This window comes from Carassius gibelio, chromosome A20 (genome assembly GCF_023724105.1).
Source record: "Carassius gibelio isolate Cgi1373 ecotype wild population from Czech Republic chromosome A20, carGib1.2-hapl.c, whole genome shotgun sequence".
NCBI lineage: Eukaryota > Metazoa > Chordata > Actinopteri > Cypriniformes > Cyprinidae > Carassius > Carassius gibelio.
In genome coordinates, this window is record NC_068390.1 from 13670820 (window position 1) to 13689993 (window position 19174).

Below are 19174 nucleotides of genomic sequence, written 5' to 3' on the forward strand. Positions count from 1 at the left end.
CATATCGACATTATCGATACTACTACGGATACCAGTACTCTGGATATATAAGGATAACTGTTTTAAACTTAAATGACCAAACTTTAATTGTTTTTGTTAAATCATGTAAATCAAACTTTTATTTTAAGTATAGCTTACAACAATCGTAACATAAACCCATTATTTACCCCTTTTTTTGTTTCTCAAAGAACCACCACGAGCTGGTTCTCTGAATCAGATTTGTTAAATAAAGAGAGACATGCAAAGTATGCAGAGCAGGGGGTCGCCAGGACTGGAACTGATCCCCACTGGCCTACAGTAGCCTAACAATATGAGGACTGCTCATGCATTTTGTCCCTTCTAAGGTTTACTTTTCATGCTAAAATAAAATCAGTTAAAATATGATGACTGCTTGACAGATGGACAGCAGAACATATAACGCAAAGGATGTGGGGGAAAAACATTACTGTAGCTTCAAGAATTACAAAATGTAGGCTGCCTGTTAGTGATGTTTGTTGTGTTAGCTATATGAATAATGAATCTCTTGAGTTAGGACGCTCCCCATCTGTCAGCAGGCACTGTTGGGTGTGCCCAGTACCTGTCTATTGTCCAAAAGCTGCACTTTCGCCCCGGGAACAGGTGGAACAGACATGGACAACAGTGCTGTTTCCGCTCGCAGACATGACTTGCAAGTCGCAACACACATTTGTTTATCTATCTAACTGGAGACACTGCGTAGACGTCTATTGTAAGTTAAATACAGTAAGCTAACACTAACATAAAATTCAGTATTTACTTTATTTTAATATTTGACTTGTTTTTACAAATGGTGACTCCTGGTTCACTTCTACAGTACAGTCACTACTATAATGGATTTTTTTATTTCAAATTGTGTCTTGTGTGGTTAATTCTGTATTACCCAGGAGAACAATAACAGCTGATGCAGTATAGAAAAGGATAAAGCAGTCTCTGTTGATATGCGCGAGCTCGCCTCGTCCTCTGCTGGTGAGACAGACAGCTGCACCTCAGAGAAAGGCAGTGTCGCACTCTGAAAAAGAGGCGAAACGGGAGAGTGGGGTACAGTAGTGGCATCATTGTGGAGGGACAAAAGGGAATTTGCTGACAGTGAGCGTGGTGCTAAGCAATGCATCCGAAAAGAGTTGTGATCCCCAAAACAGGAAACGATTGTTACACCCCAGGCTGTGTGTTCTTATTTGTAAATAATGTCCAAACAAATTTGATACCACCTCTTAATGGTATGCATATTATCAGATAACGTTAGTAATACATTTCAGTGCCTGTACACTAGTTTTATAAAGCAGACACAAGTTCAATATTCTGCAAAAGGTATGCTGCTTTTATGTATGCTGGTTGTAATGGGAATCGTACTGGTTTTAATAAAAACTGCAGTGGTCCCTGTGGGTATCTATTGGTAATTGGTCACCTTAGTGGCTTGTTGTAGCCTAGCCACTAAATCCTAATGGAATATGTCCCAAAACACACTTGTAGCAGTTGGACCAATCAGATACACAACTGTTTGTTATATTTAACAAATAATATCTAACGTCCCCTCATCTAAAGGGTCTATGGACCCTTCCCCCGAAATGCAACTATGAGCTCAAAAAAAGCAGAAAAGGCATTTGGTTACCATGGTAAAAGGACACACATCAAGATAAGATTGTTTCTCAACTCGAAGTAATGTAGGGTTGTCACTCTAAATTCACTTTGAAACAGACAAATGTACCCTTGCCCTATACAGTATATCTCCCTCTGGATATAACCACTTGATAAATGTAGGAACATGTACCCAGTTTCCCCATTTCATTATTTTTCCTCTTAAAGTGTTGCTTTTTCCGTCTGTATTGATACAAACTCTTTTAAATGAACATTTTAGAATTGCATTCTATTGTTAGCAGAGGTCACAGGTATGCCATGTTTGGTATCTTTCAACTGCATTTTCAATGGTCTAAATGGCCATTTACTGTGTATCATATGTTGGAACATATGGAAGGTATTTGTGTTACCAGAATCTTTAATAGTTCTTTATCAACATCCAATCAAAGACCAGAAGTTAAACATATGCCTGAGGACAAAAGGTTGTAAAACTTCCCTCCAAAAGGTACCATTTCTCATTGGCTCACTCGAATCCTGGGAGGATCTTTTTAGATTCAGGAATTCCAGGAGAAGATGCTGAGCCGAGAGCATTAAAAACCAAGCTTGTCCCAGGCCTTCGACCTAAACTTTCCATTCATCAAGATCCTCTGATTCAAACTGGTCTCATCTGTTTACTTCAGCAGAGACCAACTGGAGCCCCAAAGTGCATCAGGACTCTTTTTCAAACAGGCGAGACGTGCAAGTATCAAACTTAGTCTTATTAATTGATATATTAATCTGATACCTTTTACAAATGTGTGTTTGAACTAAGAAACTGATGTTTCCTTCAGGCTGAATATCTCTTTACTGCTTAAGCTTTAACCCTTTTCCTATGCCAACTGTATGCGTGCGCGCGCACGTGTGTGTGTTGGACTAGTTTAAATGTTTATGTAGTTTATAAAGTCTTATTTGTATCACACTTGAGGTTATTCATTGTTTGCTCATAACTGAAGTCCCTAGTCATGCAGATTTTAGCTTGTCATGCTCTGAGTAGTTTTGTACTGTAAGAAAGTTAATTTCCTTAACCAGGAAATTAACATTCATAGAATTGACAGACAGTTGACACTGAGAGGTCAAGTAAATACTCAGAGCGGATCTAAACATTTATAATTAATCATAACTAGTTACGATTGATTATTCATATTTCCCCTTTGAGCTGATTTGCTATACACACTACAAACATTTTCTTTTTTATGATTAATAGTTGGTGGTAGGCTATGTAATGTTTGTAAGGATATGTGTAATTCTGTTTCCATTATTATTTTTTCATTAAGCCACAAAAGGAACTATCTAAACATTATTAAATCAAGATTTCATATGTCTTGTTGATGCTCACATTAGAGAAATGAAAAAGCTAATGTGAGCAAGGGGTGCCCTCTGCTGCCAAATATGTGAAAATGATATTTACCTGTTAATAATAAGTCAAATTATTGGCTGGCCTTCATTTAAGTAGTTTCAAAATGGTAAAAAAAATAAAATAAAATAAAAATGTTTTAAAAGAAATTCACATACATTACATTACATTCAACAGCATGTTTTCAGAGAGTTAGCCAAATGTCAAGTTGACAAGTTAAAGTATAAAAAATTCCATGTTTTAAAAAGTTTTTTTTTAATTATCTTGTGTTCACCAAGGCTGCACTTATTTGATCAAATACAAACAATACAAACATTAAAATTGTCAAATATTATTACGATTTAAATGAACTGTTTTCTGTTTGAAAATGTTTATCATGTAATTTATTCCTGTGATACAAAGCCGATTTGAAAGAATTACTCCAGTCTTCAGTGTCACGTGATCCTTCAGAAATCATTTTAATATGTTGATTTTAGTGTTCAAACATTTTCTAATAGAATTAATCAAAGTCTTAAATTGCTGTTGTTAATGTTTCTGTTATTGTCAAAATGCAACTTGGTAAAAAAAAAAAAATCACATTACATTCAACAATGTGATTTCAGAGAATTAACCAAATGTCAAGTTGACAAGTACTGGAATTTTGTGAAGCCTTTGGTGCTACTGTATTTGGTAAAAATATAAATAAATAATCCATAGATTTTACTTTATTTTCATGTCTCTAACATCTCATGACCTTTCTCTCACCTTGCCTAAACTGTGTGACATTTGGCAAGATGGCCTTGAGGTTCCCGCCTGTATGTTGAGAACTCACTGTACCTGAGCAAATGTCAAATGTGCCCTCATAAACACAAACTGCCAAAGGCCTGACTGACCAATGTCACCTTGTCAAATACACCTCATGACAGTGTGAAAAAGCTTGCAGTGCCCAAAACCATGTAAAAAAAAAAAAAAAAAAAAAGTACAGGGTACAGTATTTAACATTCATGAAACACCTCACAAATGACTGTGTCACCACCACAGTATGAGAGCAAACACTATATTTCGGGTTGATTGGTTAGTTTCAATTAGATTCAGAATGAAAAACCAAGAAGAGGGTGGAAATAAAGGGCTGTTAAAAATAAAAACTTTGAAGTGAAATAGACTTTTAAAGATTGTTGGGCATAATGGTTGGTAATCATAAAAGGGCTGGCGGAGATGTCAGAGATAAAACTCTTAATGCACACTCGTACCTCTCTGTTCACCTGAGGACATGCGGCTGTCAGTCAGTCAGACCGGCCTAATGGATTCACTCTGTCTCCCTCACACACACATACACACATTCACTCCCTCTGGCTCTCTCTGTCTAACAGACCACTGCCCATTCCAATAACAGACAGAATAGATTTGCTTTCTTTTGTGCCTTTCACAACCCAAAAGATCTCAAAAAGCATCAGAATTTCAACATTTTTAAGGCTTCCAAATTATCAACATGATCAAAACTTTGCCGAAAAACCTGTTGTACACACTGTACTACATGACTTCTGATAGATAGTTCTGATAGTTTTAAGTTCTGACTGTCTATACACTGATAAGATTGAGATGAAGGAAGAGACGGTTTTGTTTAGCCTACAAAAGAGAAAAGTGTATACTACTGTAAGATTTGAATGATTTTAAAAGAAGTATCTTATGCTCACAGAGGCTGCATTTATTATACAGTGAAAACAGTAATATTGTGAAAATAGCTGTAAAAAAAAAAAAAAAAAAAGCTCTTAATATATTTTCAAATGTAATTATTCCTGTGATGGCAAAGCTGAATTTTCAGCATCATTCCTCCAGTCTTCAGAGTTACATGATCCTTCAGAAATCATTCTGATATGTTGATTTGATCCTCAAGAAACATTTCTTATTACTGTCAATGCTGAAAACAGTTGTGCTGCTTAATATTCATTGATGAAGCTGTGATTTTTGTTCGGATTTTTTAATGAATGTTCAAAAGAAGAGCATTTATTTGAAAAAATTAATATATATCTCAATAAGTTATAATGTGGTGGAAAAGTTCATTTATTTCAGTTATTCAACTCAAAACTTGTGTATTAAATAAATTTAATACGGATGAGTTATAAAAATCAGATGAGTTATATAAAAAAAATAATAATAATTAAATCACCCCCCTCACATTTGTCATGAAGGGCAAAATAAGCTATATAGACCAAAATCATTAGGCTGAACCCAAACTTCAAACTTTCTAGTATCATTTATATGTTAAATACTGTAGTTATAATTAATATTTATACTATATTGTGGTTTATATATGCATGTTTGATGTGTTTTCGATGAATAATGCATGCACATTATGAAGTAAAGAAAATTTCATTAATTTATTTTTTATTTTATATATAATAAATGCATTTTTATGAAAGCATTCCCACCATCCTCTGGTGTATCAGTGTGTGTGCACACCAGCCATGTCCCAAATCATCACTGCCCCTGAACAGGCACCCTGCCAGTGGCAATGGCATCACTCACCTCAGAACACAGCCTGACACTCACAGTTAGCCTTGCTCTGTGTAGGTATGTGTGACAGGGCTGCTACATTCACTCTGTCTTACCACTTGAGACCGACCGAATCTCCTCTGGGTACAGAGGGTTTTTAGAGAGGGCAGTCAAAGGTCCTGTGCCATTTCCAGAGAATTTCTTTCTTCCTTTGTAAAGGTACACAGCTCATAATTAAAGATTTTGTGTTCGAAAGTTCATGAACAGCAAGTTCCCAGCTATTCCAAACCTTGGCCCAAGTGTTTTGTTGCTAGAAAGAGGAGCAAAGTCAGCTAAAGAAAGACTGTGAGACATAACACTCCTTGAAAATAATACAACATGACACAGTAGACAGAAATAATTGGTGATGTCATGTCTTAAGGTCAGAGTCTGCAGAAGAGGAATAATTCGACAATGATCTGATATGAAGTGTTTTGCCGACATGGTCTACCTTTTCATACTTAAGCTGTGAAGGAGAACTACAAATTGCATTGCTACTCACATATGTACATATGATCTCATCTCTCACATTTAGGGAGCGGGAATGGAATATTACAGACAATATGTTGAATGACCTCAAGAAAGTGTTTAAGGGACAGCTTTTTGCTTAACTTTTTTTTTACTTAACATAAATAAACAAATAAATAAATAAATAATCTTTCTAAAACTATTTAATTGATTGATTAATCTATTCATTTTAAGAAAATTAAAGCACATATAGTTATTGCTGCCATACATATTATCAATGTAAATGATGATGATGGTAACGATGATTTTTCTTGCATATTCCCCCTGCAAAAAATAAAATAAAACTATGTATTATTTATTTATAATTAAAGGAACATAGGAATGTTAAGGAACAAAGGAATGTACAAAGGAACATAGGGTATATACAGAATTATAGTAACCATGATGTCATTGTTTAGTTATTTTCTATTGGAAAACACTGGAATAATTTCTCATATGCATTGTCAAAACACTTTTGATATCCTATTTAAATATGTATTATGTTAGAATGTCTGTGATTGTACATGTTGCCAACCATGTTGATGTACTTTTTGCTGTTTTTCAGTTTGCGCTGCTTTAGTATTAAGTATGCACACATCAAGTATGCACACAAGTATGCACACATGTAATCTAGTTGTGTTTTGGGATTATGGCATGTGCATAGGGCAGGTGGCATGGCCAGCAGTCTGGAGCTTTACCCTGACCTGACCTGACCCAGAACCAGAACCAGGTGCTGGGGCTGTGATTATGAGTCTCAGAAGGCCATCCAGCCTCCAGCCTTCCCCGAATCCACCATATGGACACCAACTGTTATATGTGATGAACTCTTATGAGCACAAGCGCTTTTCATCCACATGTAGTAAATGAAGAATGGGTTCATATGCTTATTTATGTATTTGTATGCCTAATTAAGATTTGCATGATCATGTTTCCCAAACAAATGTAAAGTACGAGAGCAGGAACTCTAATTTTGTTCCCTTGTATACTGACATAATTCCCCTTGGCACTGGGTCACGGTACATGCTGACACCGGGTTCATTTTTTCAGATAATTTTACTCAGACTGTCACACTGCATTAACCATTTTACTGTAGAAAACAAGAACCTCAGACTGACTTACCCTGCGCAGATTTTGAGGCATGAAATTCAAGCTGAATTTAAGACCCCAAGATGTGTGAAAGATGAAAAGCAGGATGCACATTTCAAACCAAATCTGTCAGTGTTTGTGTCAAGTTATTTCTGTTATATGAATCAAAACGGTCTGTGTGAATGTGTGTGTATTAATGCATGTTTGAGGGCATGCGAGTCAGAGTGGGCTGGGTTATCAGAGCAGAGAGAAAGAAGGCAGTTTGCAGTGGACAGGAGAGAAATTCACATTCTTCATCTCAACTTTGCTTGTCGCAGTCGTCTGGACATTGCTGGGCATACTCTTTCTTTCTTACTTTCTTTCTTTGCTTTTACTCTGATTTTGCATGATTGCCATTCTTCTTGATCAAACACTTCATTTTAGTTTCTCTTAGTATCTTCTACCAGAAGAGTTATTTCTTTAGGTTGCTTTTCTCATATTAACTGTCCATCTTTCCAATTTTTGACTGTATCCATTCATTCAATATCTGGCCTCATTTACATATTTTATTTGCATAACCTAATGCAATTTGGTGGTACCAGATGGAGTCAAAGCATCATGGACCTCGACCTCTAAGACCCACAAGGTAAAAATGTCCTTTTCAATGTTAATGTTTGTAATTTCCATTGTATTCTTCACCTCTGTTGCTAAATTAACCTATATCCTTTGTGGTGAATCTTTTCCTTTAAATTCTGCTCCAGCCATCACCTTTCTGTCTGCGTCCTCCTGTTTCTATTTGCCTGACTTTTTGTCTTCTTCTGTACCTGTCTATTCAGTTCATGTATATCTGTCTCCTCAACAGTCTGTCTCAGAACACCATTTGTATATATCTCTGTCTATCCCATTTGGACTTTTCTCATTTTATTTATGGCACATTTATTTGCAGTTGGTTTAAACTAGCTGGTAGCTGGTCCAAGCTAATTAACTGGCACATGATGGTGATTAGCTGGCTTGTTCAAGCTGATAGCCCATCTCGGACCACCGACAAACCATCTTAGTCAAACCAGCTTGTCTATGTTTGTTTTTTAGACAATCTATTAGCTAACCTTTAAATGAACAGCTTGGACCACCAGCTACCATTTTCAGAAACACAATCAGCAACTTTACTAACATGTTTAAGCCTATCAGAGCATGATTTGAAATATGCCTGCAAATGTCAAGTGCTTTGTAATACCATGCTAAATTGATGTGAAGTGCATTTTATGCCTGACCATTGTAGGGGAATTTACAGTTAAAACCCAAGGACCAGATATGTCGCAATGAAGACCAGGACTCAGAGATGAGTTCAATTAATAATAATAATTTTACTTGAAGAAAATAGTTTGCAATTTCATCAGCAGAAGTCAGCTTCAACACTCTCGAAGGAGTTCGCAGGCCGCCCCCCAGTACAATACAAAATCAAGCACAGTTATACCCTGACAGAGGATACTAATTGCGTCAATACATGAGTCAACAAAATTCTGATTGGTTCCAAAACCTAGATAAAACTCTCCAAAGACGTAGATCTGATACGCTGGACACTGGCAGTTGATTGTTTGTCCTGGGACTGTCTGAGCTTCTCCCTGTACAGACAGATACTAACACACATACACAGAGAACTTATCTAAAATTCAAGGCTTTCTACTACTGGCAAGTGTCTTATCATTACGGTTGGATACACACACATAATATGTGGACATTAATCTTGAGGAAAAGAAATACAGCACACATAAGGTTACACATTTCACTCTTGCTATAACTTGATTAATAGTCAAACAAGAAATCATGTAATAATATAATATAATATCAGTATGAAGCAGACATGGGGACTTGGTCCCATCTCTGGTATGAAGGATATGGCAACTCGGCATCCACTCCTTCAGTCCCCCGTTTTAGATCAATGTGGGGTCTAATACCCCACATCTGGTCTAATAAATGAGGTCAGGTGTCGTTGTGATGCATGCTAAGAATGCAGACTGTTGGTCAACTTAAACATGTGCATACTTAAAATCTCTGGTACTGGCTGACATTTCTAGTAATAAACACATTATTTTGTACAAAATACTTCCCATATACATTCTTATTTCCCATATACATTAATCTTCTTACTTAATCCCACAATATCGGCACTTGCACTAGTCTTTCTTCACATAATGTCTTTTCCAGTGAATCATTCTGTGTGTCCCTCTACCTGGAAAAGTGTCCTCACTTTCATCAACATATCTTTGTAAATACCTCTCTTCCTACTACAGCTACTTCACACTTACCCTCTAAAACCAAACATTTATCCAACAGCCTTAAGACTAAATTTGCATATTCATTAACCAGATTTAACAAATCATTAAAGAAAAACGCATACACTATAACCAATTCAAAAAAAATTTTAACCCTTAAGAAGGATATTTGTCTTATTTGTTTTCTTTTAACATGTTTTATACAACCATGATGAATTTTAGTTAATTTGGTCATATCTTAAAATAAACTCATTACAATAAATATATATATATTATTCTCTGGAAGCCGGGCTAAATGAATAACCACTGTTATTGCATTCCTGACATATGTCAGACCCTCAGTCACCTCACAGATACCAAATATAGACATTGCTTATAACCTAAATCCCAGTAAAGATAGCCTTATTTTATGAAAATCTATAATTTTCCCCATCAATGGTACAATTATAGAGATTGATTATCTATTTTACCCTTTCATTCCAAACTTGGTGTTAAAAACACAAAAATAAACAAACCAAAAATAAGTAAGATCAATATTGAGCCATCTTAAAAAAAATAAAAATAAAAATAATCATAATCATTATTTCCTCGAAAACCTAGAGCAGTTCCTAGTTTATTACTTAATAGCCCTTTTATTAAGTTTTACTTTCACCACGAATCCATTTGCAGTCATCATAGTTCACATGCTGTTTAAACATACATTAACCATTAACTCAAACTTGTCATTGTTAACAACATTTGATCAAAATTACATTTTAAGTATCGAAGTGTCTAACTTCAAAAATACAACTAACCTATCCACTTATTGTCATGCATGTATTTTATACCAGGACATTACTGTTAACCATACTCATTGCCTTATTATTACCCTTTTTAAAAAAAAAAAAAAAAAAAAAAAAATCTTGTCAATTATCATACCATATTACTGTACTCAGACTATATTAACGACACATTCAGAAGCAAATCCTCAATACTTAGTATAAAGTCAATTTAGTTCTCACTGTTTTGTCAGTGATAAATGCTTACAGGTCCGCTACCTGATCAATGTCTTAAAAACCCTCGTTCATGTTTGTCATTTGGCAGTGATATTAATTTACTCAAAATTATTATAAACTGAAAAAGAGCAGACAGATTTCCCAATATTATTACTAAATGAACAATACTATTACTAAGTGCTAAACGGCCAAATATTTATTAAAGAGACATCCTCAGTTTCTGTAAATCTGTATTGAAACAGTATACATTATCAAAAAGACCTGTCAGTGTTCACAATATTAATTTGACTTGACAAGTGTTCATAAGCAGCTCCATAGAGCCTATTACAATTGTGTTGTTTAAACAAAATTTATTATTATTATTTTTTTTTTTGCTGTGCTATTTCAATTAATTCAAACCTCTTGTTATGGATTTGCTCCATTAAGGGGCTATCCACACGTTTTTGTTCAACTTATCTCTGTTCTACATAAACCACTACATAAAGCTTTTGCACTATAGTACACAAGCAGGATTCACTCCTTTGTTTTCCCACCAGGCTTCTTTATGTGAGGGTGCTCTCTGGATAATTTGGTTAGTGACGTAGCCAATCTGTCACTGTTTTTCTGCCGTCAAGTCTAAAATATTTACCTTTACCATTCAAACAACAAAGTGTTAACTTGTTAAAATTTAGACCCTCACTTAAATTTAGGCATGGATTTTAAACCCATTTTGGACGGCAAACTTAAATTTCACAAATCCAATCATATAAACACTCCTTAACATATTAATCCAGAGAGTGATTTAAATCAGCGTTATAAAAGACAAAATAAGTCATTATTACCAGTAGCAGACAGAGCTGGATAACCAATCCTCTTAAAGCTTGTCCCATGTTCGGCATAGTCTTTTCATTAGTTTCACTCAGAATTATCGACTTCTGTAAATTAATTTCACTCAACACATCTGTAATGATAAAACACTCATTCCAGAGGTTAGTGACTCAATTGAAACAAAACAGGAACAGAATTGTCCCCCAAAAATTTATAGTAGCCATCCTCGTGCATGCACATACTTAACACATTAATATTTTAACAGCTCATATTTAAGGTTTGCTTTTGGAATTAAATCAGAAGGATTTAAACTTAAACATTGTCTGTGCATTTTACCTAGTTTGAACCTAGTCTCTTATCTAATCTCAAAGTTTGCCTGTTCATTAATGATTTTTATTTTGAGTAAAATCAGCTTGGTTGTTTTGGTCTTCAAATCATTGCTCTGTTTTGGTTACTCTGACTTAGCAGGCCAATAAAAGAAGAAGAGCACCATCCCTGCCTCCACTCAAGCACTCTCTCTCTCTCTTACTGTGCAAAATATTATTTATTTATTTAGACAATTTTTGCCAAACTTTAACTTAGACTATAATATCAAATTCATTACAACATATAACCCTAAATCATTCAAATAGGTTAAAAATGTCAAAGTTTCTATATCTCAAATCTCAGTTTAAACTGTTTAAAATACATAATGCTAGGAAAATTTCTTTAAAATTATTTTTAACTTACATGCTTAATTCCCTTAACCTGTGTTATCTAAACCATCTCTTGATTAAGCAGAAGCAGTCTTCATTTTTAGCCACCACCATATCTTGTAATCATCTTATGCCATGCCTAATGACCTGCATGAGTAAAGACTATGATATAGACATATTAGTTCAATATCATTTTAGCCTCATAAGAAATTTTGTCTCAAAATAATGTCTGTCATCACATGGTCTCAGATGGTTCTTGACAGCCCATTGCCATTAACTCTTTATAAATAAGCCTCTTTTCCTCAGGGTTTGATCCACTGGCATAGTTGCATCAAGTTGTGGACGCTTGTCACAACAATCAGTCAAGGAATGCGGTTGCTGGTGATCAGGTCTGGAGGAGCTCACATTTTGAGGCAGATTGCTGTACTTCATACAGTTCCCCTCTTAATGATGCTCTAGGCCTATCAAGCATCTGCTCAACTCCACTACCATCTCACATATAACACCTCCCTTCAGGGCAGGTGCCCAGTGGCGGTGACCCCCTGCCTTAGGTTGTCCCCTATTGGCCAGAAGAGGATCTTACCCGTCATTGAGAAATCACCTCATGCACACTGGTAACCACTTTTTCCCGTTGCAACATCCTCGACAGTCTTCTTCCAGAATCCAGTATTTCCTGCAGCTTAGGAAAGGTGCACTCAAGAACCATGAGAGCCATTGACAGCACCTACTAGTGTTAAAACATTGGAAAAGGTTAATCAAACTAATATTTAATCGCTAAACTCAATTGGATACCTCCAAACTATCATGCTGAGATTACTCAGTCAATTTATTTTTCACACCCGTCCATTCATTGTAATTTTCTGTTGCTTCTGTAGCTGCAGCCATCAGGCCCTGTATGATGGTGAAGACTAAAAATAAGACAGATAAGTTACTGGTCATAGAACAAATAGCAATACAACTGTTTAACTATTCAAAATTATTACATCTATAGCTCAGGGTCTGTATTATGATTTTAAAGACCTCATGTCTCTTCAACAATTGCTCCTAAATTGTTATTCATTATTTTTATAATCTCTTATTTCTTACATGCATTGGGCAGTTGAACATTTAACTACCAATTGCCCTCTTAATGCATTAAATCTGAACTCTTTTTAGCATGTCCTTTAGCATCTCTGCCTATGATTTGATTGAAACACTGTGCTGTACTATAAATATCTTATCACTTAAACACAAGCTCAGATAATGGCATTTTAGCTTACTTTGAATGAGAGAGGGAGAACTCTGAGGGATTCAGGACTCGTAACAATGCATTATCATTCATTTTTAACCTAATTTCATCGTACTATCATTTTACTCTAGCCCAGTTTAAAACTTGTCAGAAATTATATGCATTTTAAAAATAAACATCTTTATATTTGTATTTTTACTCTATTTTCGCAACTCAAATGTTTCTCAAAGTTCTTTGCAGTCATTGTCATTACTTTTACATCAACTTGTATTTATTCATTCACTTAATTCTGGCCATGGCTTCTGAATTTCAACATTGGTTTTAAATCTGTCAGAGGTTATCTGACCCAGGTATATTACTTTGGGTCTTGCTAGCATGCTGTCTTCAAAGTTACTTTGAAACCCCCGTTTATGTTACTTGTTTACAACTTTATCATCTCATAAACAAAAAATAATTTTCTTTTCTCTTCTTTTTTTATGATGCTGCGTGACTACAATTTTGCAATCCAACAATAAAATTACTCTTTTGGCCAAACATTAGTAAATATAGGAATTACATTTTTTTTTTTACTCAGAACATGTCTCTGGTACTTTTAAAGCTTAAGCCAGAATCATGGTGGGGGCCAGCATGAGATAAAACAACGGCTTCATTGTAGTCAAAGTAATTTTATCTTTTTAAAAGCAAAACATAAGCTTCTAAGTTTTTCCAAAATGCCACTGCCAATTTGTGTGCCTACAGTTTTTTTTTTTTCACTAACCCAGAATTCTGTTCAGTATTCCTTGTCAGGACTTTCAACAATTATATAAGAACTGGAACAGATCTTATGATATCATTCTTTGTCATTTAAACCTTCTATGCACAGAGAATCAGATTAAATCATCACTCAGTTACTTCTGGGATTATTTTTAACAAATCGGCACATACATTTATAAATGTTTATTTCTCAGGTTCTTTCTAAGTTTAAAGCCAATCAAGTTTTTGTTTTAACATTACAATCAGAATTAAAGCTCAGACTGATCATTCTTTAAATGAATTCAGAGAATATATATATTTTTTTAAAGTCAGAGCTTCAGAGCCAAACTGTTTACAGCATTTGCTCTCTTCTGTTTCATTATTTCTATCAGGGCTTACCAGGTTACCTAATTTGTCAGTCATATTTCTATCATAAACCAAATACATATTGAGGCGGCGATCTTACCAACAGCACTTGACTTCTGCGTGATGAAATTACAAAGTATATTCCAGAATTTCCATATACTGGTCCAATCCAATCAGGGTCATGAAAACTACATTTTAGCTCTTTTGGGGTTGTTCCTGAGGCATCCCAGATCAATCAATACTTTCCCTTTGCATATATCCCTATATTTTTATAGGTGCACATATGAATTATCACTATTTATTTTTAAACACTAATGTTGGATACTCTTTTCCCTAACCACTGACCTGGCCTATTTCTAAGCTCGGGGCGCCCCTGTCTGTAATGGTGGGTGATCGAGAGTTGGAAGAGCGAGATACGACTAGAACCCCCGTCTAGCGTCTTACATTCTTCTCGGGATTTCCCATACCCCTACTTTGGCTTCCCTGGCCGTAAATGCACTGCCCTTTATGGCCTCTCGTGCTTTTCGGCTTTCTGTGCTTGACCCAGCACTGCCTATTTACGGCTCTATGTGTCCCTTGTCCCTCGGTGCTTGACCCAGCACTGCCCTTTACGGGTTCACATGCCTGTTAAGAATGCGTTTTTGTCCCCCCCTGGACTGTGCACACCTAGAAAATTTTTACGTCTCTCTCTAAGACCTATAGGTGTGCACCTGTTCCCTCTGTAACTGTACACATCTCTAAATATCTTATATCAAGACCTACCGATGTGTACTTGTACCCCTTATACTCACAAGGTTACTTATTTACAGGTATATTGTGACACCAATTTACCTTACTCCACCCTGGAGCTGGTGTCTACCCCCTCACGTCTGAGTGAGTCTATCGTTCCTCCTTCTCTCGACCCCCTCCACTTACAGACAGTCCCTAACCAATAATATTAAATCTAAAATCTTTCCTACCTTGGTTTGATGATTGATCAGGGATGTCACCAAAGAACTATTGCCCGCCGATCCTCCACCATTAACTGTAGGGGAATTTACAGTTAAAACCCAAGGACCAGATATGTCGCAATGAAGACCAGGACTCAGAGATGAGTTCAATTAATAATAATAATTTTACTTGAAGAAAATAGTTTGCAATTTCATCAGCAGAAGTCAGCTTCAACACTCTCGAAGGAGTTCGCAGGCCGCCCCCCAGTACAATACAAAATCAAGCACAGTTATACCCTGACAGAGGATACTAATTGCGTCAATACATGAGTCAACAAAATTCTGATTGGTTCCAAAACCTAGATAAAACTCTCCAAAGACGTAGATCTGATACGCTGGACACTGGCAGTTGATTGTTTGTCCTGGGACTGTCTGAGCTTCTCCCTGTACAGACAGATACTAACACACATACACAGAGAACTTATCTAAAATTCAAGGCTTTCTACTACTGGCAAGTGTCTTATCATTACGGTTGGATACACACACATAATATGTGGACATTAATCTTGAGGAAAAGAAATACAGCACACATAAGGTTACACATTTCACTCTTGCTATAACTTGATTAATAGTCAAACAAGAAATCATGTAATAATATAATATAATATCAGTATGAAGCAGACATGGGGACTTGGTCCCATCTCTGGTATGAAGGATATGGCAACTCGGCATCCACTCCTTCACCATCAAAGAGGCTAGCTTGATTTTAACATGCCTTTTCAAACATAAGTGCTTTCTCAACATGACTCAGTTGTTTCCCACTGCTTATTCAAATAATTACACATCATAATCAAACTTATGTGCTGGTTGACAAAATTATTTTTAAAATAAAACAAACATGACTGTCCTGCAGATGCTAGCATTAGCTAGAAAAGGGGGAACTCTATGGTGATGAATTAACTTCACTGCCAGTTCAGGATGTGGACTACACAGCTTGATGTAATACAGTATGAAAGACTGTCTACTGAAGACCAAGCTCTTTATGAAAAGTCACATTTCATTTATAGAGGATGGTCATAAAGAAGAAAGTCACTTCAGGATACAGCACTTTATCCACTTGTTACACCGACACGCTTTCTTATTGCTCCTACACTGCAGTCCAGCCATGCCTTTCGTAGGTTGTCCCCACACAAATGGATGTGGAGGCCCGGGACGGATGTTGCTACGTGAGATGCTTTGGCAGCTGGAGCAAAGAGCACTTCAGGTTCAGGAGGAGGAGTTTCAGTACTGCATTTCTCGTGGCATTCTGGGATACCGTCACCCCCCAGCATACCCAAGCCTGCTTGCCCTTATACCTGCTGCTGAACACCGCCAGCTAGAGCGCCTGTGTGGTCGCATCCCACCCTCACACACTGCCATTGTACTTTCCAGGTAAAAGAGAAAAAGATTGTTCAAATGTTCTTTAAATCCTTTATAAATGCTACAAAATGGTGTTCAAATGCTCTAAGAAATCACATATAGTATATACAAATCTATCTTTAATGGATGTCATTCACTATTTTGAGGGTGAGTAATAATGACAGAATTTTTAAATGAGCATTAATTTTTAACTGTATACAATAGAATATGACAGCTGATTTTAGAAGCCAAAAAACGTTTGCTGAATAGTTTCATGATTTTGTCTTTTTTGTGTGCTCTAGACAGATGTAGGGATTTTTCCGCGACACTTTGTGCATGTAACATGATTATGTCAGTAAGTGGTGACAAGCGACGTTCAGGATTTAACTAAAATGAGGGAACAAATTAATACGATTTTCATACATCATGTGCAGAGCTCTGCATGAAACATCACTCACTCACAATTATTCTGTTAAACTAAATATAAGCACCACTGTGCTTGCGTTATATTGCTTTAATATTTTATTAAACATTGTATTGTGCTTCTTCAAGGCTTCATGATCTTATGGCCCACAATGACATTCCTCCCTGGGAACTGGTGGGAGTCTTCAAACAAGTCCTTAGAGACTTCCTGAGGAGACAGGAAGACGGCATTCGGAAACGTCCAGCCCCTTCAGCTCCATCAACAATTCTTTCTGCTCCGAGTCCACCTACAGAGAGTAATGACAGAAACCACATTGTTGAAACTGCATCTAATTCTTTATCAGAGGAGTCTGGAAAGCACAGGGAAGAAATTCCTACGATTTCTAGTTATGTGGATAAACATTTGCGTGCCGCCTGCCCCTACTCTATCCATAGAGATTGGAGTCTGCCCTTCTGTCATCCATTTGCTTATGAGGCCTATGGCACCACATTGTGAGACACTTAATTATAGAAGTCCAACAACTATTAATGGCAGTTCATAACAATTTTATGTTTTGTCAAATTGGTGGCTAATTAGTAAGAATTTGTACAATCTGATTGGTATGTTTTTGTATGACTGGCTTGCATCCCATAGATGGTTACTTTCATAGTAATACTTTAATGTACTACTAATATTGCATTTTCATACTAATATTGCATTTTCATACAAATTAACACCAATAAGTTCATATGAAATCGCCACCTTGTAAAATAATTGTTTCCTCATGAGATTGGCTTGAAAATTCAACGCAACCATTTTATGTCTTTCCAGTCTGAAAAATCGAATCCTCTGCTCCAGTTAATTAGAATAATTAAAAGTAAGTAACATGAAGATGTGTTATGTTATGTTAAAACTTGGAAGATGAGCCATAATCTTTTTGCAATTGATCGATAAAATGAAAAAAAAAAAAAAGATTTTAATGACAAGAAGTAGCTACTTTTTCGATAAAAGATTTGTTACATTATAATAATAATTTTTAAAAAATTATTATATAAATATTGTTATTATTATTATTAATAATAAGTTGTGTCTAGTTTTTGGAGCTTGACAACTCCTGGTTATATGAACTGATGACAAAAACTGCATAATGATTCTTCAAAAAAACAAATAAATAAAAATAAAAATACTTTTGTGTTTTATAGACAAAATAAAAGTTACAATAGTAAATACTGACAGAATTTTCATTCTAATAGTTGAATGTCTTTAGAACTATTGCTTTGATGTTATTGTCTAAACTAACAATTGCCTTTTTTGCATTTGTACCCATTTGTTTCTAATTACAATTACATTTTTATTAATTAATTTATTAATTATTATAATTAATAATAATATTATTGTGCTTTAGCTTTCCAGAGTCTACAGCTAATGACTGATCAAACTAAAAGTAGCACACACACATAAGCAGATACACCCTGAGCAGTCAACCCAGATATCCAACCTAATCTATCATTCTTTTTCAGAGTTATATTTCCGGATTACAGAGCAGAGTTTAGCCTGAGGGGAGAAGATTGCACCAATGCCTTTGTGCATCAGTGGTCCTGCTTGCTGCATGTACCCATGAACTACCAACGATAACACTCTCACCTCTCCCATGCTTTTTAGATAACAGTTAAAATCCTTTCTTGTCTTTTATCATAAAGTGTCAGAATATTATAGTGTTTGTCATGTAGCATGGACTGAAAGTGTAGGTTTTGTAGTTATCTCTTGACTGCTGAATAACTGTGTGGCCAGACAAAGTGAAGTTCTCTTCTGTAGAGTGTTTGTTACCACAAAATCAAATACAGTATGTAGCATAAATATAGTCATCACATTTTCTGCCTATACTTTTGCTGTTACCTCTTCTACAGAATATAATAATTTATGTAACATGTTTAATTTGCTTCTGTGAACCCTGCAAGTTTTATTGTTCTCTTCATGTCAATTGTAAGTGAAAATTAAATTTGAACAAAACCTAATTTGTATTTTTATTGTAGCCTGATTATTTCTCACACCAGTGTTGCCAAGTCCATTTTTAAAAGTGATTTTTGGTCTTGTTTTTCTGACCAGGTTGCTTCTAGCATCTCACATGCTTTGGTTTTCAAAACTTTTTTTTGTACTTTTTTTTTTTTAATAAATACATTACATACAAAGAAAACTATCTATCTATCTAACTGTCTGTCTGTGTCTGTCTATCTATCTGTCTATCTATCTATCTATCTATCTATCTATCTATCTATCTA

General features: G+C 35.6%; 1 protein-coding gene across 3 annotated transcripts; it reads left to right on the top strand.

Annotated features, from left to right (window-relative positions):
* Positions 1-7271: 7271 nt before the first annotated feature.
* Positions 7272-18910, top strand: LOC127938634 (protein RD3-like). Of its 3 annotated transcripts, none has more exons than XR_008148760.1 (4): positions 7272-7715; positions 16253-16525; positions 17045-17772; positions 18416-18910. XR_008148760.1 is itself a non-coding variant. In XM_052535374.1 (4 exons), exons 1-4 carry the CDS (start codon positions 7672-7674, stop codon positions 18451-18453), a joined length of 522 nt encoding a protein of 173 aa, XP_052391334.1. In that variant the 5' UTR covers positions 7272-7671; the 3' UTR covers positions 18454-18910. The 3 variants fall into 3 exon arrangements, 2 of the variants coding, with proteins under 2 accessions (XP_052391334.1, XP_052391333.1); XM_052535374.1 differs by having other exon boundaries at positions 17045-17211; XM_052535373.1 differs by having other exon boundaries at positions 17045-18910.
* Positions 18911-19174: the final 264 nt, after the last annotated feature.

Bases quoted from the DNA above. Each gene is read 5' to 3' on its own strand.
- LOC127938634 (XM_052535373.1), top strand. From the start codon at position 7,672: ATGGAGTCAAAGCATCATGGACCTCGACCTCTAAGACCCACAAG. The intron at 7,716-16,252 runs GTAAAAATGTCC...CCTACACTGCAG, and splicing joins CGACCTCTAAGACCCACAAG to TCCAGCCATGCCTTTCGTAG. The intron at 16,526-17,044 runs GTAAAAGAGAAA...TGCTTCTTCAAG, and splicing joins ACTGCCATTGTACTTTCCAG to GCTTCATGATCTTATGGCCC.